This window comes from Aulonocara stuartgranti, assembly GCF_965226115.1.
Source record: "Aulonocara stuartgranti genome assembly, chromosome: 8".
Classification (NCBI taxonomy): Eukaryota; Metazoa; Chordata; class Actinopteri; order Cichliformes; family Cichlidae; genus Aulonocara; species Aulonocara stuartgranti.
In genome coordinates this window covers 15,734,950-15,761,515 of record NC_138959.1, presented here as the reverse complement: position 1 = coordinate 15,761,515, position 26,566 = coordinate 15,734,950, and the positions used below count along the sequence as shown (strand labels likewise).

The 26,566-nt window shown below is 41.6% G+C and overlaps 1 protein-coding gene across 1 annotated transcript in view; it reads left to right on the top strand.

Annotated features, from left to right (window-relative positions):
- LOC309713160 (IgGFc-binding protein-like) overlaps positions 1-24,274 on the top strand; it is a gene marked incomplete at its 5' end in the record, with an annotated part of 48,158 nt that extends 23,884 nt beyond the window's left edge. Inside the window, 25 exons of the mRNA XM_082544561.1 lie at positions 62-387; positions 474-993; positions 1,150-1,733; positions 1,851-2,403; positions 2,496-3,094; positions 3,738-3,975; positions 4,148-4,344; positions 11,534-11,821; positions 11,908-12,427; positions 12,583-13,166; positions 13,284-13,836; positions 13,929-14,527; positions 14,700-14,857; positions 15,008-15,408; positions 15,581-15,777; positions 17,554-17,949; positions 18,047-18,330; positions 18,406-18,680; positions 18,768-18,887; positions 19,059-19,243; positions 19,332-19,492; positions 22,337-22,588; positions 22,719-22,878; positions 22,979-23,072; positions 23,194-24,274. Of these exons, the coding sequence (XP_082400687.1) occupies positions 62-387; positions 474-993; positions 1,150-1,733; positions 1,851-2,403; positions 2,496-3,094; positions 3,738-3,975; positions 4,148-4,344; positions 11,534-11,821; positions 11,908-12,427; positions 12,583-13,166; positions 13,284-13,836; positions 13,929-14,527; positions 14,700-14,857; positions 15,008-15,408; positions 15,581-15,777; positions 17,554-17,949; positions 18,047-18,330; positions 18,406-18,680; positions 18,768-18,887; positions 19,059-19,243; positions 19,332-19,492; positions 22,337-22,588; positions 22,719-22,878; positions 22,979-23,072; positions 23,194-23,285 (8,336 nt within the window). The remainder of the gene's footprint in view (positions 1-61; positions 388-473; positions 994-1,149; positions 1,734-1,850; positions 2,404-2,495; positions 3,095-3,737; positions 3,976-4,147; positions 4,345-11,533; positions 11,822-11,907; positions 12,428-12,582; positions 13,167-13,283; positions 13,837-13,928; positions 14,528-14,699; positions 14,858-15,007; positions 15,409-15,580; positions 15,778-17,553; positions 17,950-18,046; positions 18,331-18,405; positions 18,681-18,767; positions 18,888-19,058; positions 19,244-19,331; positions 19,493-22,336; positions 22,589-22,718; positions 22,879-22,978; positions 23,073-23,193) is intronic.
- Positions 24,275-26,566: the final 2,292 nt, after the last annotated feature.

Sequence of the window (26,566 nt, the reverse complement as noted above, 5' to 3'; positions counted from 1 at the left end):
CTGGGTGCTTCATTCTGGAGTGACAGGACCTGTGCACAGAAGTGCACATGTACCTCAACAGGCTTGCAGTGCCGCAATGAGCCGTGCTCCTTTTCACAGATCTGCAAGCCAGCTTCCTTCCAGTTCTCCTGTCAGACAGTGCCAAGAGGAACCTGCACCATAAGCGGTGATCCCCATTACTACACCTTTGATGACACAGTGTTTCACTTTCAAGGCACTTGCACGTATGTTCTCTCTGAGCAATGTAATAGTGGACGGCCCTACTACAGAGTAGAAGGCAAAAATGAGCACAGAGACAGTACTCAAGTCTCTTGGACACGACTGGTGAAAGTGCATGTCTACAATGACACAATTGAGCTTGTCAAAGGACGCCATGGTCAGGCTAAGGTTGGTCATTTTGATTCTGGATAAATTCTACACTTTATGACCAGATATACTTTTCTCACTTGATATATTTGCTGGTTTTTTTACAGGTTAACGGGAACTTTGCATTCACTCCATTCTCCCTTAGCAATGGCACCGTGCAGGTTTATGAGTCAGGTTTTTCTGTGTTTGTCAGCACTGACTTTGGTTTAGTGGTGTCTTATGACACAATTCATCATGTTCAGATCAGCTTGCCCTACACTTACCAGAATGGTACATGCGGTCTTTGTGGAAACTTCAATGGCATTCGTAGAGATGACTTTCAAACTCGTGACGGTGAGGTTGTGAGCTCTGATGTGGTTTTTGCTAACAGCTGGCAAGCATCTGGGGATGATGAGCCTGGCTGTGGGCCACAGTGCGGAGGTCTGGACTGTGCTGTTTGCACTGTAGAAGAGACAGCATTGTACAGCAACACTGACCACTGTGGTATCCTCAGCAGTAGTTCTGGACCTTTCACGGCTTGCCATCAGCAACTTCCTCCACAGTCCTTTGTGGACAGTTGTGTGTATGATCTGTGTGTAGGAGGAGGGTACCGACCTATTCTCTGTCAAGCCCTAAGTGTGTATGCAAGTCAGTGTCAACAAAGTGGTATTCGGCTACCAAGTTGGAGGACACCTGGCTTTTGTGGTATGTTAATCACTTTTTTTTTTTTTTTGCATTATTTCAAAATATTATTGTATTAAAATTCCACCGATGTAAATATCGATGTTGTTCTCTTATGCCTAGAAATCCCATGTCCAGCCAACAGCCACTTTGAGTCTGAAGGCACAGGATGTCCACCTACCTGTGTTAATCCCAACTCTACCCATAACTGCCCTCTACCTCCCCAGGAAAGCTGCATCTGTGATTCAGGCTACATCCTCAGTGGTGGGGTCTGCGTCCCTCATGCTGAGTGTGGCTGCAGCTTTGAGGGCCGTTACTACCGCTCTGGACAAACTGTAATACTAGACGGAGACTGTGGGAGACGTTGTAGCTGCAGTTATGGCTCCATGACTTGCCACTCTCATGGTTGTGGCCCACTTGAATCATGCAGGGTGGAGGATGGAGAAAGAGGATGCAGACCAAATAGCTATGAAACATGCTGGATCAGAGGCCCAGGGTCATATCAGACATTTGATGGACTGACATACCAATATCCTGGGGCGTGTCGATTGACACTTGCCAAAGTTATGGGACTGTCCAGTCACCCACACTTCATGGTGACAGCAGAAAAAGTGCCAAGAGGCCAGCATGGTTTTGCACGAATTCTGCATTTTGAAGCAGAGGGGATACACATATCTATTGAGATGGCAAGGAACAGTAAAGTGAAGGTAAGTGAATGGAACACTTACTTAAAATTATGTTCTTCCTTTAATATTTATTTATGTGTACACGGACACAATACTGTTTAAGTCTTGTTAACTGCAAAAAACTGGATGATCCTGCAGGTTAACGGTCAGCTGATCAGGCTACCTTTCAGCACTACATCCAACCGAATCCAGATCTTCCACAGCAGCATTTACAGTGTCATCATTCGCACCTCCTTTGGTGTAACTGTGCAGACAGTCTGGCCTCACTTTGTCCGTGTCACTGCTCCTGGTGTCTACAATGGTTCACTGGGTGGACTCTGTGGTAATTACAATGGTCATCCACATGATGACTTCAATACACCCAACGGTGTCCTGATCAACAGTTCTCAGGACTTTGGAGACAGTTGGCGAGATGGCTCTCTGGCTGCTCACTGCGTGGAAAGCATGAACCAAAATTCTACAACTAATTACAATTCTACTGAGTACTGTGGCATTCTCAGCTCACCAGATGGGCCATTTGTACCCTGTTGGTCTGTGGTTGACCCGAGCCAGCAGGTGGATGTATGTGTGGAGATCATGGGGGGCTCTAACAATCCAGCATCAACTCTGTGTGGTGTCCTACGAGATTATGCACTAATGTGTCAACAGAAGGGTGTTGCCTTAGGACAATGGAGAAATGCAACTGGCTGTGGTAAGCATTCAACTGTTTTTGAATTAATTCTAGCCATGATCTCCAAATGTTTAAAAATGCTTTTTTATGTTAACCTGTTTGTTTTTCTCCAGCACTAACCTGCCCATCAAACAGCCATTATGAACTCTGTGGAACCTCTTGTCCTTCTGCTTGCCCCAGCCTTTCTTTCCCCTTCACCTGTGATACTGTGTGCCAGGAGGGCTGTCAGTGTAACAGTGGTTTTATCCTCAATGGTGACCAGTGCGTTCCACCAACATCTTGTGGATGCTATCATCAAGGACGCTATCACCAAGGTGGTGAGCAGTTCTGGGATGGTGAAGAATGTCAGAGCTTGTGTACCTGTAACGGCACTACAGGGAACGTCCACTGTACTCCCAACTCCTGTGGGCCCCAGGAGTCCTGCCGTGTGGTGGAGGGCGAGTTTGGCTGCCATCCCAACCTTCATGGCACCTGCTCTGCCTCTGGAGACCCTCACTACATCACCTTTGATCGTAAGGCCTATGACTTCCAAGGAACCTGCCGCTATGTTCTGGTGACCCTCTGTAATGCCACTGATGAGCTCAATCAGTTTTCCGTGGAAGCTAAGAATGAGGCATTGAATGGGCTTCCACTTTCAATAGTAGCTGAAGTTTTTGTGAATGTCTGGGGCTACGACGTGCATATGTCAAGGGACAGAAGAGGTTTGGTACAAGTAAGTAGTTAGTGATAGTTCTCATTCGATGATTGTTATGAACAATTTCAGGTGTATGAAGTAAATGGCAGCTACATATATTTTAGGGATATTTTTACTGCTGTGAATGAAAAAAATAACAATTAAAAAGTAGAAAAACTACCCACTGATTTTCTTTGCATATCTCTTCTAGGTGAATGGAGTAACTAGAAATTTACCTATTGTCTTGAATGAAGGTAATGTGTCTATCTATGCAACAGGATCTCGTATACTTGTCAGCACTAATTTTGGCTTGAGTGTTACCTATAATGGATATAGTGCAGTGTTTATCTCCGTACCACCAAATTACAGGTACAATTCCCACCCATCAAAGCTGAAGTAATTTTTGTTTGACATGCTTTAAAAAACAGGATAATCCCAGCTATATAAATAATTTATTTACTAATAATTTATCCTTATGAAACTAACACAAGGACTATTGCTAACTGTTGTCATCAACAGAGAAAAAATATGTGGACTTTGTGGAAATTTCAATGGAAATCCAAATGATGACTTTCACACACCATCTGGAACGATAGTCACATCTCCAGATGAGTTTGGGAGAGCCTGGAAGGTGCCAGGCAACTACACGTGCAATGATGGCTGTGGCTCCTCCTGTCCACAGTGTGCCAATGAACAGCCTGCTAGAGATCAGTGTGAGGTGATACAGGCAGCTGATGGGCCCTTCAGTTTCTGCCACGAGGAGGTGGACCCGGCGCCATATTTCAACGACTGCGTGTTTGATGTATGTTTGTCAGGAAATCAAGGCCACGATCTCTTGTGCAGTGCCATTGAATCATATGTCAGTGCCTGTCAGTCTGCTAATGTTCGAATCTATCCTTGGAGAGAGAACACCACCTGCAGTGAGTCAACATGTCATTATATTTTATTTATATCTAAATGTACAAGAAATTTGCTAACCACTTCAGAAATAAAAAGTCCAACAATTTTACAATACTCACTGTATCCACACTGTATTACATTAAAAGTGGTATGTCTGACTAGTGCCATTTGTCACGTTTCTCACTTATTAAGCACTGGACTGTCCAGCCAACAGCCATTATGAGCTGTGCGGTACTGACTGTGGCCACACCTGTGCCAGTAGCATTGATGAAACCTGTGAGCAGTTCTGCTCTGAGGGATGTTTCTGTGATGAAGGCTTCATCAAGAGTGGGACCAGGTGTGTCCCAGTGGAAAGCTGTGGCTGCCAGTATGACGGATTCTACTATGATGTAAGACATATTAAAGTCAATAGTAAATACTCTTTGAAGTAATTCCCTTCAAATCAGCAGAATCAGCAGACTTGCCCTTCTTACATGTAGAAAGCTTCGTGAAGTGTTTTGGACTGTGACAAAGCTTAAAATTCAGAAATATATATTAAAGAAACAACAGAGTCTATTATAGCTCAGTAATAATGTGGTAATATTGAGGTAACAAGGTAGAAACAGGAAGATAAAAACAAGATATATAGCAAATAATTGCCACTTCATTTCCAGAGTAATAACCAAGTGATCTAGTGAGTACTATTACATTTAAATCTATGTAATAACAGACCATAAATTATAAGTGATAATATGGATACAAATGTATGTACATGAGCTTAATCAGAATCAGAATCAGAATCAGAATGGGTTTATTGCCAGATGTTGAGGTTTACAACATTAGGAATTTGCTGCGGTGCTTCAGTGCAAACAATAAGAATAAGAATTAAAGTGCTATGTAGAAAGAAAGATATGTGCATGAGATATACATGAGATATATACATGAGAATAAGAATTAAGAGTGCTACGTAGAAGGATATATACATGAGTGCAGGTGGTGATCAGTGCCAGACATGAAATGATGCAGTGACACAGCGTAGGGTCATGTGTGAGTGGCGGGGACAGTCATGTGGTTATTGTTCATGTGTCCAACAGCAGAGGGGAAGAAACTGTTCTTGTGGCGAGAGGTTCTGGTGCGAATGGACCGGAGCCTCCTGCCTGAGGGGAGCAGGTCAAACAGACTGTGTCCAGGGTGAGAAGGGTCAGCTGAGATCCGGGCTGCACGCCGCAGTGTCCTGCGGGTGTACAGGTCCTGCAGAGATGGGAGTCTGCAGCCAATCACCTTCTCAGCAGAGCGCACAACACGCTGCAGTCTCTGTTTGTCCCTGATAGTGGCTCCAGCGTACCACACGGTGATGGAGGAGGTGAGGATGGACTCGATGATTGCAGTGTAGAATTGCATCATCGTCCGTGTTGGCAGGTTGAATTTCTTCAGCTGCCTCAGGAAGTACATCCTCTGCTGGGCTTTCTTGATGACGGAGGTGATGGTGGGCTCCCACTTCAGGTCCTGGGTGATGGTGGTACCCAGGAAGCGGAATGAGTCCACAGAGGTGATGGGGGTGTCAGTCAGGATGATGGGGGGGAGTGGGGCTGTGTGCTTCCTGAAGTCCACAATAATCTCCACTGTCTTCTGGGCATTCAGCACCAGGTTGTTGTGGCTGCACCAGGACACCAGACGTTCAACCTCCCTCCTGTAGGCAGACTCATCCCCGTCAGAGATGAGCCCAATGACGGTGGTGTCATCTGCGAACTTGATTAGCTTGACAGACTGGTGGGTGGAGGTGCAGCAGTTGGTGTACAGGGAGAAGAGCAGAGGAGAAAGAACACAGCCCTGAGGGGAGCCGGTGCTGATGGTCCGGGAGTCCGAGACATTCTTCCCCAGCCTCACGTGCTGCTTCCTGTCCGTCAGGAAGTCAGTGATCCACCGGCAGATGGGATCAGGCACATTCATCTGGGAAAGCTTGCCTCGGAGATGGTCTGGAAGGATGGTGTTGAAGGCAGAGCTGAAGTCCACAAACAGGATCCTGGCGTAGGTTCCTGGGGAGTCCAGATGCTGCAGGATGAAGTGTAGGGCCATGTTGATGGCGTCGTCTACAGACCTGTTGGCTCTATATGCAAACTGCAGGGGGTCCAGGAGGGGGGCCGTGAGGGTCTTGAGATGGGAGAGAACTAGGCGCTCAAATGACTTCATGACCACAGATGTCAGAGCCACGGGTCTGTAGTCATTTAGTCCAGTGATCCTAGGTTTCTTGGGGACAGGGATTATGGTAGAGGACTTGAAGCAGGCAGGCACATGACATGCCTGCAGTGAGGAGTTGAAGATGCCAGAAAACACTGGGGCCAGCTCGTTTGCACAGTGTCTGAGGGTGGCAGGAGACACACCGTCTGGGCCGGGAGCTTTCCGAGCATTCAGATTCTTAAACTGCTTCCTCACATCTGCTTCATGAATATGAAGAGTTGTGGTCGGAGGAGGTGGTGTGAAATCCTCTTTTGTGTGGGGTGAGGAGGGGGGTGTTGTAGGTGAACAGTTTGAAGGTGGTGATGGCTCTATGGAGGGGGGAGAGGTGGGGGAATGAGTGTCCAAAGTGTCTCTATTGTTGGGGTCGTTGGAGGTGTGAAGGCTGCCTGATGGCTCGTCAAAACGACAGTAGAATTCGTTGAGGGTGTTGGCCAAGAGCAAGTCGTCAGTGGAGTGGGGGGTTTTAGGCTTGTAGTTTGTAATATTCCTAAAACCTTTCCACACAGAGGCCGAGTCATTCTCTGAGATCTGCTGCTGCATCTTCTCAGAGTGCTGATGTTTGGCAATGTCCACTTCCTTAGTGAACTTGTACTTGGCCTCTCTGTAGCAGTCCCTGTCTCCGCTTCTGAACGCCTTACTCTTTTCCAGCCACAGCTTTTTGAGTTTAGGGGTAAACCAGGGTTTGTCATTGTTATAACTCACCCTGGTGCGTGATGGCACAATGCTGTCCTCACAGAAGTGGATATAGGAGGTGACAGTGTCCGTAAACTCGTCCAAGCTGTTAGAAGCAGCCTTCAATGTGTCCCAGTCTGTGGTCTCCAAACACGTGTGAAGCTCCTCCACAGCCTCGTTGCTCCACAGTTTTTTGGTCCTCACGACAGGTTTGGAGAGCTTCAGCCTCTGTCTGTACGCGGGGATTAGGTGGATCATGACGTGGTCAGAAAGTCCGAGTGAAGCGCGGGGCACCGCACGATAGGCCCCGCTGATCGTGCTGTAACAGTGGTCTAATGTCCTCTCCTCTCTGGTCGGGCATTTAATATACTGCTTGTATTTCGGAAGCTCATGGCTCAGATTGGCTTTGTTAAAGTCCCCAAGAGCAATGATGAGAGAGTCCGGGAATGTCCGCTCCATGTGGAGAATCTGCTCTGCGAGTGCGCACTGAGCTGCTCGCGCATCCGCGTCTGGCGGGATATAAACAGCGGCCAGGATGAATGAAGCAAACTCCCGCGGAGAATAAAACGGTTTGCAGTGAATAAAAAGATATTCCAGAGAGGGAGAGCAGTGCTGAGCAATCACTGTTACATCTGTGCACCAGCCACTATTGATGTAGAAGCAGACACCTCCACCTTTGGTTTTACCGGAGAGAGCGGCCTGCCGGTCCGCGCGCAGCAGATGAAAGCCCTCCAGCTTGAGCGCGCAGTCCGGGATGTCCTCGCTGAGCCACGACTCCGTAAAACATAAGACACAGGAGGAGGCAAAGTCTCTGTTCATGCTTCTCATCAGGGCCAGTTCGTCTATCTTATTCCAGAGTGAGCGTACATTAGAAAGGAAGATCCCAGGAAGGGCCGTTCTCAGTCCGCGTTTCCTCAAACGCACGAGTACGCCGGCTCGCTTACCTCTCTTTCGACGTCTCACTTTCCTGATCAGAGTCAGCAGTAAATCTGCCGCAGATGCGACAAATATTGGAAATAAATCCACAGGCGTTGTAGTCCTGCAGTTAAGGAGCTCTTCTCTGGTGTAAGAATATCCAGAGGAGTGCCCAGACACAGAAGAAATGCACAAAAACAAGACAAAAGTAACGCACTGAAGCACCAGGGCATCCATACGCGGCGCCATCTTGGATAAAAAACCCAATTAGTAATAGTATAGTCACATTTACTAACAATTAAACACATTTTATATATATATATATATACTAACCTCATAATAATAGGGTAACAAGATACTAATATGATTTTAAGTTTTAATGTTTTGGGATACCATTACCATATTGCCATAATGCTGGAATGAATCCTGCCTCATTCACCAACATTCTTTTTTGTTTGACAACAGTATCACCGTAAATATTATGTTTAAATCTGATATCTTACCTGGAATCAATGTTGGTTTCTGTTCAATAACCAAGAAACAAGGCTACAAAATGCAAATTGACGTTACCTGGAAACATGTGGTAGTTTAGGTCTAATAACCAGGAATCAGGGCTGCAACATGGAAAAAATGTTAGTTCCATGTTAATAACCGAATAAAATCCAAACCAAATGAAAAATTTCAGGAAGCATGATGAATACCTGGAAATGTGGTAGTTTCTATGAAATAGCAAATAATAGGGGTTGCAAAATGCAAAACTACAGTTTATAGTTTCATATAACTGAAATCTTAGGATCACAAAAAAAGGTCTTCATTTGCTATCATATATTCAGCATAGCTATTATGACTGTTTTATATTACACCACTAAAAAGAAAATAATTAATATGTAGCTATACAGGCAGAATGATGCTCTAACTCTTTAAACTGCAGAATTTTGGGGGGGAAAAAATCTGTCGCTAAATAAATGAATGCATTAAACAATCAGTTGAAGATTATACAGCTACATCAGAACAATTAAATACTTTTTTTCATGCAGCTCTGTTCCACATATTTCTTGAAATTGTGGCATTTAGCATCTGTCCTTTCTGTGGGAGAAAGATCAACAGATACGACTAGTTGCTCTGTCACAATATTTAGTACATTAATAGTTGCAGTTTGCAGTGATCTAGCAATTACTGCACTAAATCACCTACAATTAATGAAAACAAAATCCTTCAAAATTGTATTTTAAGAACTGTATTTGTTGTATCAATTTGGCTATGATTTGGTGTGGTGTGGTTCACAGGCTGGCGAGTCCTTCTGGACAGATGGTTGCTCCCAGAGATGTGAATGTCACGCTCCAAATGACCTGCAATGTTCTGCCTCGTCGTGCACTCCTGAACAGCAGTGCTCCATCAGAGACGGCCAGCTGGGCTGTTACAATGCTACCACCTGCACAGTATCTTTCAAAGGTATCGTGTACATTTTCCCTGCTATGCAGATGATCTCCAGCTCTGTCAATGAAACCATGAGACTAAACTGTAGGAATGTCTTAAAGACATAAAGACATGGATGATCTTTAATTTTCTGCTTCAAATTCAGATAAAGATACGATTATTGTACTCAGCTATAAAACTCTTACAAACATGATGTCTAACCAGATGCACACTCGGACTGGGATTACCGTGGCCTCCAGTAACACTAAGAGAAATGTTTGCATTGTTTTTGACCAGGTTGTGTCCTTCAGTGCTAATATTAAACAAATAATTAGAATGGCTTTCTTGCATTTTAATTAGAAAAATCCTATTTGAGAGTGACGCCAAAAAATTAGTTCATGCATTCATTACTTAACCCTTTAAAGCCGGTCGGAGCGGGCACGCTCTGTGTTGCATAACTATCTTTAAATCCTGGTAGCATTGCAACCACATAAGCTAGCACAATAATTTTTTTTGCATATGAAACCGGAGGAGTTGTACTTACATCTTATGCCACCAGCTTGTCCTAAGTCACAGTTTCCTTCCACATATAGCTTTGCAAAAACTGCATAAAAAGCACTTGCAGCAACAAAAACATAATATTCCAGAAACACGCTTTGCTGATTCGATCAGCTGTTTGTAACACTTCCTACATCCATCAGCGTGAACTATCGCATGTCCGCCATGTCCTGCCCAAAACCGGAAGTGATGTCATTTTCCGGAAATGTAGTTTTTTACCATCAGGGCCTTATGAGCCTACACTGGTGTTTTTAAAAGTTATGTTTGACTCTATGACTTTCTGTGTCGTTTCTGGGATGCTTAGGACTCATATTGCACTGCTGGAAATAGTTTATTTTGATGCATATGCTGTTTTTTTGCAAATTTGCACTATAATATTTATTTTCGTTTTTCCTGCAGTATATAAAAATTGGTGTATTTCAAAAATAAAACTATAAAGACACTCAAAATAAATTTCCTGTGGTGGGAAACTATTTTGTGCAACTTTTTTGTATTTAAAGTTTTGAGGGATAAGCCTCTTAAATTTCTCTAACTAGAAATATATGTTAAAAAAACAAAAACGATTTATTTTTTGTAGTTTATTGCACTTTTTTGCAATTTATGTAATTACTATGCACTTAATGCAGACATATTATTAAAATTTGGGCTATAATGGTTGTATTGATGTATATCAACTTGAAATGCTCCCAAAAATGGCACTACAGCATGTAAAAATATAAAGTAAGCTCTGGCGGACTTGGTTCTATGGTAGGTCTTAAAGGGTTAAAGTCTGGCCTACTGTGATTCGTTATTATCCAACACGTTCTCACTCTCAAAGTGTAACATTTTATGCTAGGTGACAAATTGTCAACATATTATGTTTTTGGACACCCAACATGTTCCTAAATGACGAGATCGGAAAAATGAGGGAATATGAGAACCGTTTGGTCTCAATCTACAAATGTTTGCTCTTTTTCTCAACATCGCTTGGGAAAACACTATTTCATGCCATTAAAGTACTGGTTAAGATTAGGAATAACGTTATGGTTAGGGTTAGGAATAAGGTTAGGTTTAGGGCTGGAATACAGGGCTGGAACCTCTATTACCGCAGGACCGTCATTCCACTTGATTTCATCCATAACCCGGCGCGTACCATAAGAACGCGGAAGGTCACCTTTCGCGTTCCTCAGGAACGCCATGGGACGTGACAAAACGTCGGGATGTTACGCCTCGGGAGTGAGAATGGTCTGTATTATCAGATTTTCCCAAAAACTCACTGAAAAGCATTGAGTTGATCCAAAATGCTGCAGTACGGACAGGGACTAAAAAGAAAGAACATATTTCTCCTATCCTAGCTTCCCTTCTTTTGCTCCCTGTTAAAGCCAGATTCAAATGTAAAATTATTTTCCTCATATAGGTCTTGAACAATCAGGCCTCATCTTATCTTAATGAAATCATAGTGCCGTATCCTCCCAACAGAGCACATCTCAGACTGCTGTTAGGCATTGTTGGATTGTTGCAGTGGTCTCTCTGTTATTTGAGGGTCTTTAGTTTACAATATAAAGTGCCTTGAGGCAATTCCTGCTGTTATTTGACAGTACATGAAAAAAATGTAAGGTTTGAAAGTTTTTTCCTAAAGCTTTATGAATGTAAATGTCTGGACATTTAACACAAGGCATAAGGGACATTTCCTTTTATTCTTTTTAAGGTGAATTAGTGCAGCTGGGTGCTTCATTCTGGAGTGACAGGACCTGTGCACAGAAGTGCACATGTACCTCAACAGGCTTGCAGTGCCGCAATGAGCCATGCTCCTTTTCACAGATCTGCAAGCCAGCTTCCTTCCAGTTCTCCTGTCAGACAGTGCCAAGAGGAACCTGCACCATAAGCGGTGATCCCCATTACGACACCTTTGATAACACAGTGTTTCACTTTCAAGGCACTTGCACGTATGTTCTCTCTGAGCAATGTAATAGTGGACGGCCCTACTACAGAGTAGAAGGCAAAAATGAGCACAGAGGCAGTACTCAAGTCTCTTGGACACGACTGGTGAAAGTGCATGTCTACAATGACACAATTGAGCTTGTCAAAGGACGCCATGGTCAGGCTAAGGTTGGTCATTTTGATTCTGGATAAATTCTACACTTTATGACCAGATATACTTTTCTCACTTGATATATTTGCTGGTTTTTTTACAGGTTAACGGGAACTTTGCATTCACTCCATTCTCCCTTAGCAATGGCACCGTGCAGGTTTATGAGTCAGGTTTTTCTGTGTTTGTCAGCACTGACTTTGGTTTAGTGGTGTCTTATGACACAATTCATCATGTTCAGATCAGCTTGCCCTACACTTACCAGAATGGTACATGCGGTCTTTGTGGAAACTTCAATGGCATTCGTAGAGATGACTTTCAAACTCGTGACGGTGAGGTTGTGAGCTCTGATGTGGTTTTTGCTAACAGCTGGCAAGCATCTGGGGATGATGAGCCTGGCTGTGGGCCACAGTGCGGAGGTCTGGACTGTGCTGTTTGCACTGTAGAAGAGACAGCATTGTATAGCAACACTGACCACTGTGGTATCCTCAGCAGTAGTTCTGGACCTTTCACGGCTTGCCATCAGCAACTTCCTCCACAGTCCTTTGTGGACAGTTGTGTGTATGATCTGTGTGTAGGAGGAGGGTACCGACCTATTCTCTGTCAAGCCCTAAGTGTGTATGCAAGTCAGTGTCAACAAAGTGGTATTCAGCTACCAAGTTGGAGGACACCTGGCTTTTGTGGTATGTTAATCACTTTCTTTTTTTTTTGCATTATTTCAAAATATTATTGTATTAAAATTCCACCGATGTAAATATCGATGTTGTTCTCTTATTCCTAGAAATCCCATGTCCAGCCAACAGCCACTTTGAGTCTGAAGGCACAGGATGTCCACCTACCTGTGTTAATCCCAACTCTACCCATAACTGCCCTCTACCTCCCCAGGAAAGCTGCATCTGTGATTCAGGCTACATCCTCAGTGGTGGGGTCTGTGTCCCTCATGCTGAGTGTGGCTGCAGCTTTGAGGGCCGTTACTACCGCTCTGGACAAACTGTAATACTAGACGGAGACTGTGGGAGACGTTGTAGCTGCAGTTATGGCTCCATGACTTGCCACTCTCATGGTTGTGGCCCACTTGAATCATGCAGGATGGAGGATGGAGAAAGAGGATGCAGACCAAATAGCTATGAAACATGCTGGATCAGAGGCCCAGGGTCATATCAGACATTTGATGGACTGACATACCAATATCCTGGGGCGTGTCGATTGACACTTGCCAAAGTTATGGGACTGTCCAGTCACCCACACTTCATGGTGACAGCAGAAAAAGTGCCAAGAGGCCAGCAAGGTTTTGCACGAATTCTGCATTTTGAAGCAGAGGGGATACACATATCTATTGAGATGGCAAGGAACAGTAAAGTGAAGGTAAGTGAATGGAACACTTACTTAAAATTATGTTCTTCCTTTAATATTTATTTATGTGTACACGGACACAATACTGTTTAAGTCTTGTTAACTGCAAAAAACTGGATGATCCTGCAGGTTAACGGTCAGCTGATCAGGCTACCTTTCAGCACTACATCCAACCGAATCCAGATCTTCCACAGCAGCATTTACAGTGTCATCATTCACACCTCCTTTGGTGTAACTGTGCAGACAGTCTGGCCTCACTTTGTCCGTGTCACTGCTCCTGGTGTCTACAATGGTTCACTGGGTGGACTCTGTGGTAATTACAATGGTCATCCACATGATGACTTCAATACACCCAACGGTGTCCTGATCAACAGTTCTCAGGACTTTGGAGACAGTTGGCGAGATGGCTCTCTGGCTGCTCACTGCGTGGAAAGCATGAACCAAAATTCTACAACTAATTACAATTCTACTGAGTACTGTGGCATTCTCAGCTCACCAGATGGGCCATTTGTACCCTGTTGGTCTGTGGTTGACCCGAGCCAGCAGGTGGATGTATGTGTGGAGATCATGGGGGGCTCTAACAATCCAGCATCAACTCTGTGTGGTGTCCTACGAGATTATGCACTAATGTGTCAACAGAAGGGTGTTGCCTTAGGACAATGGAGAAATGCAACTGGCTGTGGTAAGCATTCAACTGTTTTTGAATTAATTCTAGCCATGATCTCCAAATGTTTAAAAATGCTTTTTTATGTTAACCTGTTTGTTTTTCTCCAGCACTAACCTGCCCATCAAACAGCCATTATGAACTCTGTGGAACCTCTTGTCCTTCTGCTTGCCCCAGCCTTTCTTTCCCCTTCACCTGTGATACTGTGTGCCAGGAGGGCTGTCAGTGTAACAGTGGTTTTATCCTCAATGGTGACCAGTGCGTTCCACCAACATCTTGTGGATGCTATCATCAAGGACGCTATCACCAAGGTGGTGAGCAGTTCTGGGATGGTGAAGAATGTCAGAGCTTGTGTACCTGTAACGGCACTACAGGGAACGTCCACTGTACTCCCAACTCCTGTGGGCCCCAGGAGTCCTGCCGTGTGGTGGAGGGCGAGTTTGGCTGCCATCCCAACCTTCATGGCACCTGCTCTGCCTCTGGAGACCCTCACTACATCACCTTTGATCGCAAGGCCTATGACTTCCAAGGAACCTGCCGCTATGTTCTGGTGACCCTCTGTAATGCCACTGATGAGCTCAATCAGTTTTCCGTGGAAGCTAAGAATGAGGCATTGAATGGGCTTCCACTTTCAATAGTAGCTGAAGTTTTTGTGAATGTCTGGGGCTACGACGTGCATATGTCAAGGGACAGAAGAGGTTTGGTACAAGTAAGTAGTTAGTGATAGTTCTCATTCGATGATTGTTATGAACAATTTCAGGTGTATGAAGTAAATGGCAGCTACATATATTTTAGGGATATTTTTACTGCTGTGAATGAAAAAAATAACAATTAAAAAGTAGAAAAACTACCCACTGATTTTCTTTGCATATCTCTTCTAGGTGAATGGAGTAACTAGAAATTTACCTATTGTCTTGAATGAAGGTAATGTGTCTATCTATGCAACAGGATCTCGTATACTTGTCAGCACTAATTTTGGCTTGAGTGTTACCTATAATGGATATAGTGCAGTGTTTATCTCCGTACCACCAAATTACAGGTACAATTCCCACCCATCAAAGCTGAAGTAATTTTTGTTTGACATGCTTTAAAAAACAGGATAATCCCAGCTATATAAATAATTTATTTACTAATAATTTATCCTTATGAAACTAACACAAGGACTATTGCTAACTGTTGTCATCAACAGAGAAAAAATATGTGGACTTTGTGGAAATTTCAATGGAAATCCAAATGATGACTTTCACACACCATCTGGAACGATAGTCACATCTCCAGATGAGTTTGGGAGAGCCTGGAAGGTGCCAGGCAACTACACGTGCAATGATGGCTGTGGCTCCTCCTGTCCACAGTGTGCCAATGAACAGCCTGCTAGAGATCAGTGTGAGGTGATACAGGCAGCTGATGGGCCCTTCAGTTTCTGCCACGAAGAGGTGGACCCGGCGCCATATTTCAACGACTGCGTGTTTGATGTATGTTTGTCAGGAAATCAAGGCCACGATCTCTTGTGCAGTGCCATTGAATCATATGTCAGTGCCTGTCAGTCTGCTAATGTTCGAATCTATCCCTGGAGAGAGAACACCACCTGCAGTGAGTCAACATGTCATTATATTTTATTTATATCTAAATGTACAAGAAATTTGCTAACCACTTCAGAAATAAAATGTCCAACAATTTTACAATACTCACTGTATCCACACTGTATTACATTAAAAGTGGTATGTCTGACTAGTGCCATTTGTCACGTTTCTCACTTATTAAGCACTGGACTGTCCAGCCAACAGCCATTATGAGCTGTGCGGTACTGACTGTGGCCACACCTGTGCCAGTAGCATTGATGAAACCTGTGAGCAGTTCTGCTCTGAGGGATGTTTCTGTGATGAAGGCTTCATCAAGAGTGGGACCAGGTGTGTCCCAGTGGAAAGCTGTGGCTGCCAGTATGATGGATTCTACTATGATGTAAGACATATTAAAGTCAATAGTAAATATTCTTTGAAGTAATTCCCTTCAAATCAGCAGAATCAGCAGACTTGCCCTTCTTACATTTAGAAAGCTTCGTGAAGTGTTTTGGACTGTGACAAAGCTTAAAATTCAGAAATATATATTAAAGAAACAACAGAGTCTATTATAGCTCAGTAATAATGTGGTAATATTGAGGTAACAAGGTGGAAACAGGAAGATAAAAACTAGATATATAGCAAATAATTGCCACTTCATTTCCAGAGTAATAACCAAGTGATCTAGTGAGTACTATTGCATTTAAATCTATCTAATAACAGACCATAAATTATAAGTGATAATATGGATACAAATGTATGTACATGAGCTTAAAAAAACAATTAGTAATAGTATAGTCACAATCACTAGCAATAAAACACATTTTTATATATACTAACCTCATAATAATAGGGTAACAAGATACTAATATGATTTTAAGTTTTAATGTTTTGGGATACCATTACCATATTGCCATAATGCTGGAATGAATCCTACCTCATCCACCAACATTCTTTTTTGTTTGACAACAGTATCACCGTAAATATTATGTTTAAATCTGATATCTTACCTGGAATCAATGTTGGTTTCTGTTCAATAACCAAGAAACAAGGCTACAAAATGCAAATTGACGTTACCTGGAAACATGTGGTAGTTTAGGTCTAATAACCAGGAATCAGGGCTGCAACATGGAAAAAATGTTAGTTCCATGTTAATAACCAAATAAAATCCAAACCAAATGAAAAATTTCAGGAAGCATGATGAATACCTGGAAATGTGGTAGTTTCTATGAAATAGCAAATAATAGGGGTTGCAAAATGCAAAACTACAGTTTATAGTTTCATATAACTGAAATCTTAGGATCACAAAAAAGGTCTTCATTTGCTATCATATATTCAGCATAGCTATTATGACTGTTTTATATTACACCACTAAAAAGAAAATAATTAATATGTAGCTATACAAGCAGAATGATGCTCTAACTCTTTAAACTGCAGAATTTGGGGGGGAAAAAATCTGTCGCTAAATAAATGAATGCATTAAACAATCAGTTGAAGATTATACAGCTACATCAGAACAATTAAATACTTTTTTTCATGCAGCTCTGTTCCACATATTTCTTGAAATTGTGGCATTTAGCATCTGTCCTTTCTGTGGGAGAAAGATCAACAGATACGACTAGTTGCTCTGTCACAATATTTAGTACATTAATAGTTGCAGTTTGCAGTGATCTAGCAATTACTGCACTAAATCACCTACAATTAATTAATTTGCTATCATATATTCAGCATAGCTATTATGACTGTTTTATATTACACCACTAAAAAGAAAATAATTAATATGTAGCTATACAAGCAGAATGATGCTCTAACTCTTTAAACTGCATTTTAAATAAATAAATAAAAATCTGTCCCTAAATAAATGAATGCATTAAACAATCAGTTGAAGATTATACAGCTACATCAGAACAATTAAATACTTTTTTTCATGCAGCTCTGTTCCACATATTTCTTGAAATTGTGGCATTTAGCATCTGTCCTCTCTGTGGGAGAAAGATCAAAAGTTGTCAAACTAGTTGTCAAAATATTTATTATATTATTAGTTGCAGTTTGCAGTAATCTAGCAATTATTGCACTAAATCACCTACAATTAATGAAAACAAAACCCTTCAAAATGGTATTTTAAGAACTATATTTGTTGTATCAATTTGGCTAAGATTTGGTGTGGTGTGGTTCACAGGCTGGCGAGTCCTTCTGGACAGACGGTTGCTCCCAGAGATGTGAATGTCACGCTCCAAATGACCTACGATGTTCTGCCTCGTCTTGCACTCCTGAACAGCAGTGCTCCATCAGAGACGGCCAGCTGGGCTGTTATGATGCCATGTCCACCTGCACTGTGTGGGGGGATCCACACTACATCACCTTTGATGGAGCAGTGGCTCATTTCCAGGGAACTTGCTCCTACATCATCGCTGAGAGCACAAACCATGGCACTAACGAAACACAGTTTCAGGTGATAGCCACCAACAATCACCGTGGTAACAACCGTGTGTCATTTGTGTCTGCAGTGGACATATATCTCTCAAATCATCCAGAAAGTGTGTACATCAGGATCGGACCCAATAAAAGAGTAACGGTAAACTATCTATCACTTTTAAGATGAACAGCATTCTACTTTGTCTAATCTGCACAAAAGTAACAACACACACTTATTGCATCTCTTGTCCTCTCAGGTAAATGGAAATTATGCTTCTCTTCCCACCACAGTGGGAATCTTAGCTCAGGTGGTAAGGCAGGGAAGCTACATAGTGGTTGATGCCTCTGACTTGCTAGTCCAGTTTGATGGTCAGAGCACTTTACTGGTCAGACTGGGCCAAAACCGTCATGACAGAGTCACAGGGATGTGTGGAAACTCTAACAATAATCCTTCAGATGACAAAGTCTTACCCAATGGCACACTGGCACAAAATGATAATTATTTTGGACACAGCTGGAAGTCACCCACCAGCCAACCAGGGTGAGTTGCAATGGAAATCACTATTGATGCTTCAACAAGGCAGTAGCTGATGGCAGTATGATTTGTCTTTTCCAGATGTGGCTCCACTGATGAAGATGATGATGGACTGAATGACTGTACCTTTAGAGAAGAATATTCCCAACTCTGCAGTGTCATCACCAACACCACCGGCCCATTCAGCACCTGCCACCTGCACTCTGACCCCCAGCCATTTTTCTCTTCCTGTGTCTATGACCTCTGCCTCTACACTCCAGCCAATGGCATGCTGTGTTCCGCTGTCTCCGCCTATGAGAAAACCTGCTCTGTTCTAGGGCTAGACATCCCTGACTGGCGCTCTGCTTTGCATTGTGGTATGTTTGTACTGCTCAAATAAGACATTTAATACAAATTTAAATCATTGCCATTCATCACTGATGATCCTTTCTCTGTGTCTGCAGATGAGTCAGACCCCTGTGAAAAGCTGGACTGCACAGAGCACGAGTGGTGTGGTGAGAAGGACGGTGTCTATGGCTGCTTCTGTGATGAGCACCACCATCGGCCAAACAATGAGAGCTACGGTGCGGGCTAACTAAAACCTTCAGCAGTATCTGTAGTGTATTTATTGCATTAGTCAGCCTTTATATTAAGCAGTCAAGTCAACAAATGTCTTTCAAATCAGTATTGATGACTCAGCTTTAAAAAAATATCATGCTATAACGAGTCAGATTGTGTTTCTCTCTCCTTCTTAGACTCGTCCATCACTTGTGTCAGTAGTTCTGGCACCATATCTCTGTCCCGCTGTCAGCTGTTTGAGGCCGGCTTCCACTCTGATGCCCTCCATCTCCGAGATGAATCCTGCAACGGGACTCTTGAGGATGGTCGACTGGTTTTCCACTTCAACAATGATGACCAGCTTTGTGGGACAATGCTGAGGGTACAATTAGTACATTGAATGAATCTTCTGGGCAGCATTTTTAATTTTTGAAAATATGCTTAAAATCTTTTGTCTTCTTACTCTTAAGAGCAACGGGACCCACTTCAGTTATGAGAACACCATCAGCGGGGATGTGGACCCTCATGATGGCCTCCAAAGTCATGAGAAGAGCATCCACCTGCACTTCTCCTGTGACTATGCTCTGACCCAGGCACTGTCTATGGATGTTGGCATCAAACCTGTAGCAAGGTGATAACCACAACACCATCTGGCTTACATTTTTTGTTTTTTACTTTTTGGTTATATGACATTGTGGTTGCTGCTCTTCCAAAGGTACATAGCTCGCTGAGCTTTATAGAAATTTCAGTTTTTGATTGTCTTCATGACTATATGACCATGTGAATCACCATCATTTTACCCTGTTTTTGTTTAATACAAACATTGTTCTAATGTATGGAACGCCAGGTCTGCCATAATGAATTAATTAAATACACTATTAAATAATTTATTAATGTGGCAATAATTAATTGGAATTGATATTATTTAATTAAATAAATATTTTTGACACATTTAATCAATTAATTATTGCCACATTTAAATAATTATTTAATGATGTATTTAATTCATTCATTTTGGCACAGTTGACTCCTTTAGGTCTCACAATGAATTTATTTTATCTGTCAACCGCATCCACCAATCTCAAGGGGCGGGGTTAATGCTGATAGAGTCCAAATCATTGCTTCGGCCTGGTGGCCATTATTTTTAGCACACCAACAACCGGCATGTGGAAACTAACAGAACTGAACTTTGAAAAATCCTGTTTGTGTGTCACCAAATACCGTTTTAATATTTTTTAGCCGAGAATGTATTGGTTTAATCTTCAATATCTGGTCGGTTTGTCAAGATATAGCCTCTTTACAAAAGTGTTTTGTTGATTTCTGAGATGTCTGCCCAGCCCAGTCTCACGGCAAAGCGTGGGCTAGACCCACTCGCCTCGCAAGCAATCGAGCTGTTATTACCGCCGAAAAAGCGCAGGTCTCGGTACACAGCTGCCATAAACCCCCGCACTACACTGACTTCGGGTTTTTTACTTCCTGATGTTCTTATGTGTCTTACTTGTTTCAGTTGCCAATTCTGAATTATAACTAACATTAAAAATCATGTTTGAGGAGGAGAGAGAACAAATAAATCCGATTAACATCTGATCTTTGTGCTTTTTGTGCAATAATCAGCGTCACCTGTGTAAAACACATAAACTTTATTAAAAGAAATAATGTTGGTGTTTCCGTCATGTGGTAACTGCTATACTGTACAAAGGTTGTTCGACACTATGAAACACATACAGACTTCATGATGTTTGGCTAATATTTTTATTGTGAATATTAATGATGAGGGTAAACGGCCCTGTACTCCACGGAGCGAGGTCAGCATATCCACGATATCTTCAGCTCTCTGAGTTAACCCAGAGTTTCCCAGCTGACTAATCTAACGGTCATCTATGAATAATTCACAGGTCATATCAATATGATTTAACAGAAAATCTTCCTTATTACTGCCAATTCCAGAGACGTGAAAAATCTACAGCATAAAGAACACAAAAATATAGCAGTCTAACGCAACACTGTTGTAATAGAGATGAACCATCAGTTTGTCTCTGTGTTATCTGCATTTTCATCAGCGTAAGAGACTCAGCAGCAGATTAGAATAACATGAATACATTTAATAAATCACCAAATTAATACACGCAGGAAACGATCAAACCTGTTTCGACAATTCACTGTTAAAAATCCCAAACACACCAGATAAAGAAAAGCAAATGGTTCGGTCTAACACATGTGCCAGTGAACCATTAAACTTCAGTAAAACTATGCAGTTATGAAACGTAACTTTAAAGTCAGCCAAACCGATTTGCTCAGTTGTAAATAAAACAGCGAAATAAACGAAATAGACAGACAGAACCTGAGTGAATCAAGTCCAGTGTTTAACCACTGAGAGCCAAAACTCAGGTGAGGTTTCAAAGCTGTGTGCCAATGATTGGACATCAGCTGCTGATAAAGTGGGTTCGCCTATAAAGTGCTCTGTAGTGAAACAAGCTCCAGCAGCTGTGCGCTCAGAAAAAAAATACTAGATTTACTTATTTTGTGCAGAAAAATGCGCTGACATTGCATTATATAGAGCACCAACTGCCCAGTTAAACTGTAACTATCACCAGGTAACGTGGGCGTGTTTCTTAAATTAGCAGCAGGTGTTAAACATCTGACAGGTGAGGAGGAGGATGCATGCAGGTAAACTGAAGGCCTGTTGATCGCTGGTGTCATGAGAAAAATGTCAGCTCGTTCTTCATGTTACAGAAGCAAAGAGATAGAAGAGAGAATCTGCAAATGCAACATGTGGAACACGGAGAGTGGAATATGTAAACAAACCAGTTAACCCCCCTTGCCCCCAAAAAACAAACAAACAAACATAAAAAACAGTTAAGATGGAGCTCGCTGCACTCTTTCAGCTGACTGTTAGTAGAGCTAGTGACATCTCTGAAAACATGTTCTATGTTGACATCCTGACCAGACATGTGAAGATTACGCCACAACATTCGCAGCTAAAACACTATTAAAAGTGTAGTTGGTGACAGAAAAACGGGGTATTTTAAAGCTTTACACCACTACCATTGCTGCCTGTGATTTGAAATGCATTCTGGGATACCTGGCTGCCCCAAGTCCACACAAGCAATCGATTATCTAGGATCGACCTGTCTTGACTTACTTTGCACCGCAACCAATCAAATGTTAGCGAAGCTGCAGTGGCAGCGTTAACCCCGCCCCCTTAGTTTGATGGGTGATTTCAAGGTGAGACATGGGGACAATAGTGCCAAAGTGAATTAAATATATACATCATTAAATAATGAATTCAATTAATTAATTAAATGTGTTGTGAATATTTAATAAATTAATTATTTCCAATTGTAATTAATTGTTGCCACATTTAATTATTATTAATTATTAATTGTATATATTTTGCTACAAAATGCACACACACCTGACCACTTTATGAATTCCAAATCCTGAAAACATCTTGTTTTATCATGTTTACCTGTAGCATTGTGAACAAGAGACATCCATCTGGTCTGGGCCATTATCATTTGAGGATGATACCCTACCGGGACCCTGGCTTCCACTTCCCTTTGACCAGAAACAGAAATTTAGAAATGGAAATAGATGAGAGGTTATACATTGAGGTTCAGACGCAGGGAATCGATGAGCGGCAGATCTCCACTATCCTGGACTCTTGCTGGGCAACGCCTGTTAATGATCCCAGCTACCCTGTGCGCTGGGATCTGATCACCACACAGTAAAGACATTGCCTTAACTTTTCTTTTCTTTTTTTGTCTTTTGTGATGGGTGAACTTTAATTATCTTCTTATCATAACTAAGTTGTTTGCACATTAACACTGCAACTTTCACATTATGCTGTTACCTAGGTGTCCTAATCCAGCAGATGGCACAGTAGAGCTGCTTCAGAACGGCGTCTCCACCGTAGCCCGTTTCTCATTCAGGATGTTCACCTTTACCAACTTTTCATCTATCTACCTGCACTGCCAGGTCCATCTGTGTCTTTTGAGACACAATTACTGCACAGCTGTACGTACTACTTATAACGATTTGTATTAACACTGGGAAAAAATCTTTCATACCACTTATTGGATTCCTTCATCTGCTGAAATCACTCTGCTTTCCACAGCACTGCTACCCAGGTCACCATGCAAGAGTGGTGAGGGATATTTCCTACCATGACAGTGAAGGCATCTCATTGGGACCGCTAGTATTGAACACAGGTAACATTTGTACAACATTGGCAGTCTTGTAGATGATACAGCTGCATAATCAGTGGATTGTGATAATTGGATTCATGAGCCAAGTTTGAATTCACTGTAGATTTTGGTTGTTTTCTAACAGAAAGAAGAATGAAAGCAAGCAGCTCTCCAGGCCTCTTGACATCTCTGGTGACCCTGATAATCTGTTTGCTGACTGCAAATATTCTGATCTAGAGAAATCAAGTTGATGCACAAATTACAGCAAACTCAGCAATCATATAATAACTTAGTATAGATTTGATTAATAAAAGCACAGAAAATAGAATCAGAAGACTTTTTTATATGCACAGAGGAATAGTGATGGTTTGAAAAGTGGATGTTACTGAATATTTGACATCTATTAAAATACTTCTTATTTGCTCTGAGCACTCCTACATGTAATTTCTGCAGTTTTTCTTTGCAACACTGGAGGGCAGCATCTGATCAAAAACATATTTGTATGCTTCTGTTTCCAGTTCATGAGTTTTACCTTCAGGTCATTCAGGATTGTTTTAACATCGTTACATCATGATTTATTTTGTGGTATTCATCCATTCATTAGCAAATATAAAAATAATGAAAAATAAATGTATGTTTGAAATATTAATGCCTTGTAAACTGTGTCAAAATACAGTCTGAGTTGATTGATGGTCTTGCTTTCTTTTTCTGTTTCTTTTTTTAAAAAAAATAAAAATGTTACTACATTGCTTTTGAGTCATGTGGGATTATAATATTACCTATGCCATGTTAGACCCCTAATTAAAGATTGTGAATTATTATGTAGTTTTAGTTTGCATTATTCTCCTGAATTAGAAGAAGGTGATAACTATTACATTTGTTAAACTGATTTGCATTACATTAGACTGCTGATTTATTGTGAATGAATCATATTGTTTTATGATGCATTATACTGCTGAGTTATAAGAAATACTGTTCGCAGAAAGTCATCGCCTTATTTGTCTGCTTAGAAGAGAACAGAGCATACCGGAGAGGTTTTCTGCCCCATCTCAGCAGGAGCAGATAAACAGGGAGCCAAGGTCGTAGCTTAGGCGCCGTGTGAGAGAAAGCATGTGAATGTTTAGGCTTTTATGATTAGGTGGGGGCCACTAGAGGCTATAAGAGTTTGATCAATGCTCCACCATTTTGAGATCTGATGCTGTCTGCGTACGGTGTCCATCTCCCACGCGTGTACATTAAAATCATCGTTTGACTCAACCCAGCCAGACCAGTGTTGTTATTTTGGTTTTCCAATATTTGAATCCGTGACAGTCACTTTTTCAATTTACAAAGAGGGCTCTTCATGTAACTGTAACAAAGGAGGAAAACTCCATTTTAGAATCACAATACATAAATGAACTGAATCATTTCTATAACAGATTTGATTCCACGCCCCCTCCCGCCATGACAGTAGGCCAAGCAAAGCACACGGAAGCGTCAGCTATGCTTTGTACGTGCTGTGTTGTCGGTTGCAACAGTAGGTCACACGACAGGGAAGGCAAGAAGCTGGAAAATGGACTCTCTTTTCATCGTTTCCCCTCCTGGAGGCAACGGGAGTAGAGGAGTCCTTCTGCAGAGGAGTCCAACCCCTGTTAACAGCTGGACAGTACAGAGTATGATCGGCGTAGTACTCCTGAGGATGGACGACTGGTTTTCCACTTTGAAAATGACAACCATCTTTGTGGGACAGCACTCAGACAAAAATATTATGGATATTCACTCTTATTGAACATATTCAACTTGTACTATTTTGCGTTTCAGCTGTGAATACCCCCTGAATCTGGCCCTGTCTATGGCTGTGGGCATCAACCCCATAGAAAGGTAACAAAACATCTCTTGTGTATTATATACAATATTTTGTCAAGTTGGCTTTTTTAGTACCAGTGTTGGGGTTGTTACAAAAAAACTAAAAAACAAAGTAAAAATAAAAGTAATTATCTTTTGAAATTTCATAAATAACTTCAGCATTTTCCTCCTCTGCTACACAAACACAAATCCTCAAACTGGAGCAAAGAAACAAAGAAACAAAACATTGTTTTAATTGTTTGTTTCTATCCGTCTGTCTCGAAGATACAGCCACAATCAAAAGCTTAAGACTACTTGAAAAATGGCACAAAAAAAATCATACTTTGCATGGTTGGATCTTAACAAGGTTCCAAGTTGAGCTTCAACATGCAACAAGAAGAAATGGGAATGAGACAACACATTTGTTAAGACTTGTTAAAATCCAAACATGCCAAATATGATTTTTTTTTTTTTTTTTTTTTTTTTGCCATTTTCAAGTGGTCTTCAGCTTTTGGTTGAACTGTAATTGCAAAACCTCTGCAACACAAGCAGTGGCATAATTGTAACTGTACAGTAACACTTTACATTAGGGCATTACTAAAAATTGCAATTATTATTACAGTGACACGTCACTTTGAAGCTCTTTACACTTACACATACACTACTTCAAACATACATTATTTTAGCTCTTTCTAGTTTGAATGCATATTTTTGTTTACAATGTCAATGTCTCATGGAGTACTATACGAGTAACTCAAAGTGGGTAAAATGTGTGGAACACTGTATGGTTGCTAGACTACATAGCAGAAGGGGAGAGACCACCAGCAAGGAGTTTTTAGGGAGGGTGTGGCTCAAGTGGTTGCATGGGTTTTCCAACAGTTGGAAGGCTATTGAATCCCAGATTCCTCCACTCCACATCCCAAAGTATCCTTGGGCAAGATACTAAATCCCAAGTTACTCCTCATGCATCCACTGTTGTCTGAGCCTGTGAATGTTTGAAAGCACATAGGCATCGATAAAATGTGCTGTATGAATGAATTAATGTGTGGGTGATTGGGTGAATGAAACAGAAACAGATTTGAGTGCCTAACTGAGTAAAAGATGCAACTACCGGTCCATTTACTATTTGTTAAAAAAGCTGCAGTTTTCTGAGAGGGGTGGGGGTTGTCAGACATCAGTGCTACATATTATGATGTTCATGCATGTTAAATACAATACAATACAATACAACTTTATTTGTATAGCACATTTAAAAGACCAGTGGTACACCAAAGTGCTTTACAATAAAAACAGGAAAATTAAGACAATAAATAAAAGACTATTAACAAAGTACCACATATGTCATCAGGTTAAGGGCACTAATTATACAACAATAAAAGGGAATATAAGAACAAAGTTACTAAGAACAGATATAGCTAAAAGATAAAGTACATAAATAAGAAATTGTAAATATCTGCAGCTATCACAGCATTCACAGCTAAATGCTGCTGTTCTCATCCTCACTAAAAGTACAACGTGCCATGCTCCATCTGAGATAACGCACTACATTGTAAGCTCGTAGTTTACACCTGTAGAAAAGGAAGTGAACTGGATTCAGTGTTAAAATGTTACATTTTTATTATTGAGAAGCTCTTGAGGTGAAACTTATTTACAATCATTTGGTAATCAACTCACTTGTAGTATTGTTATTATTA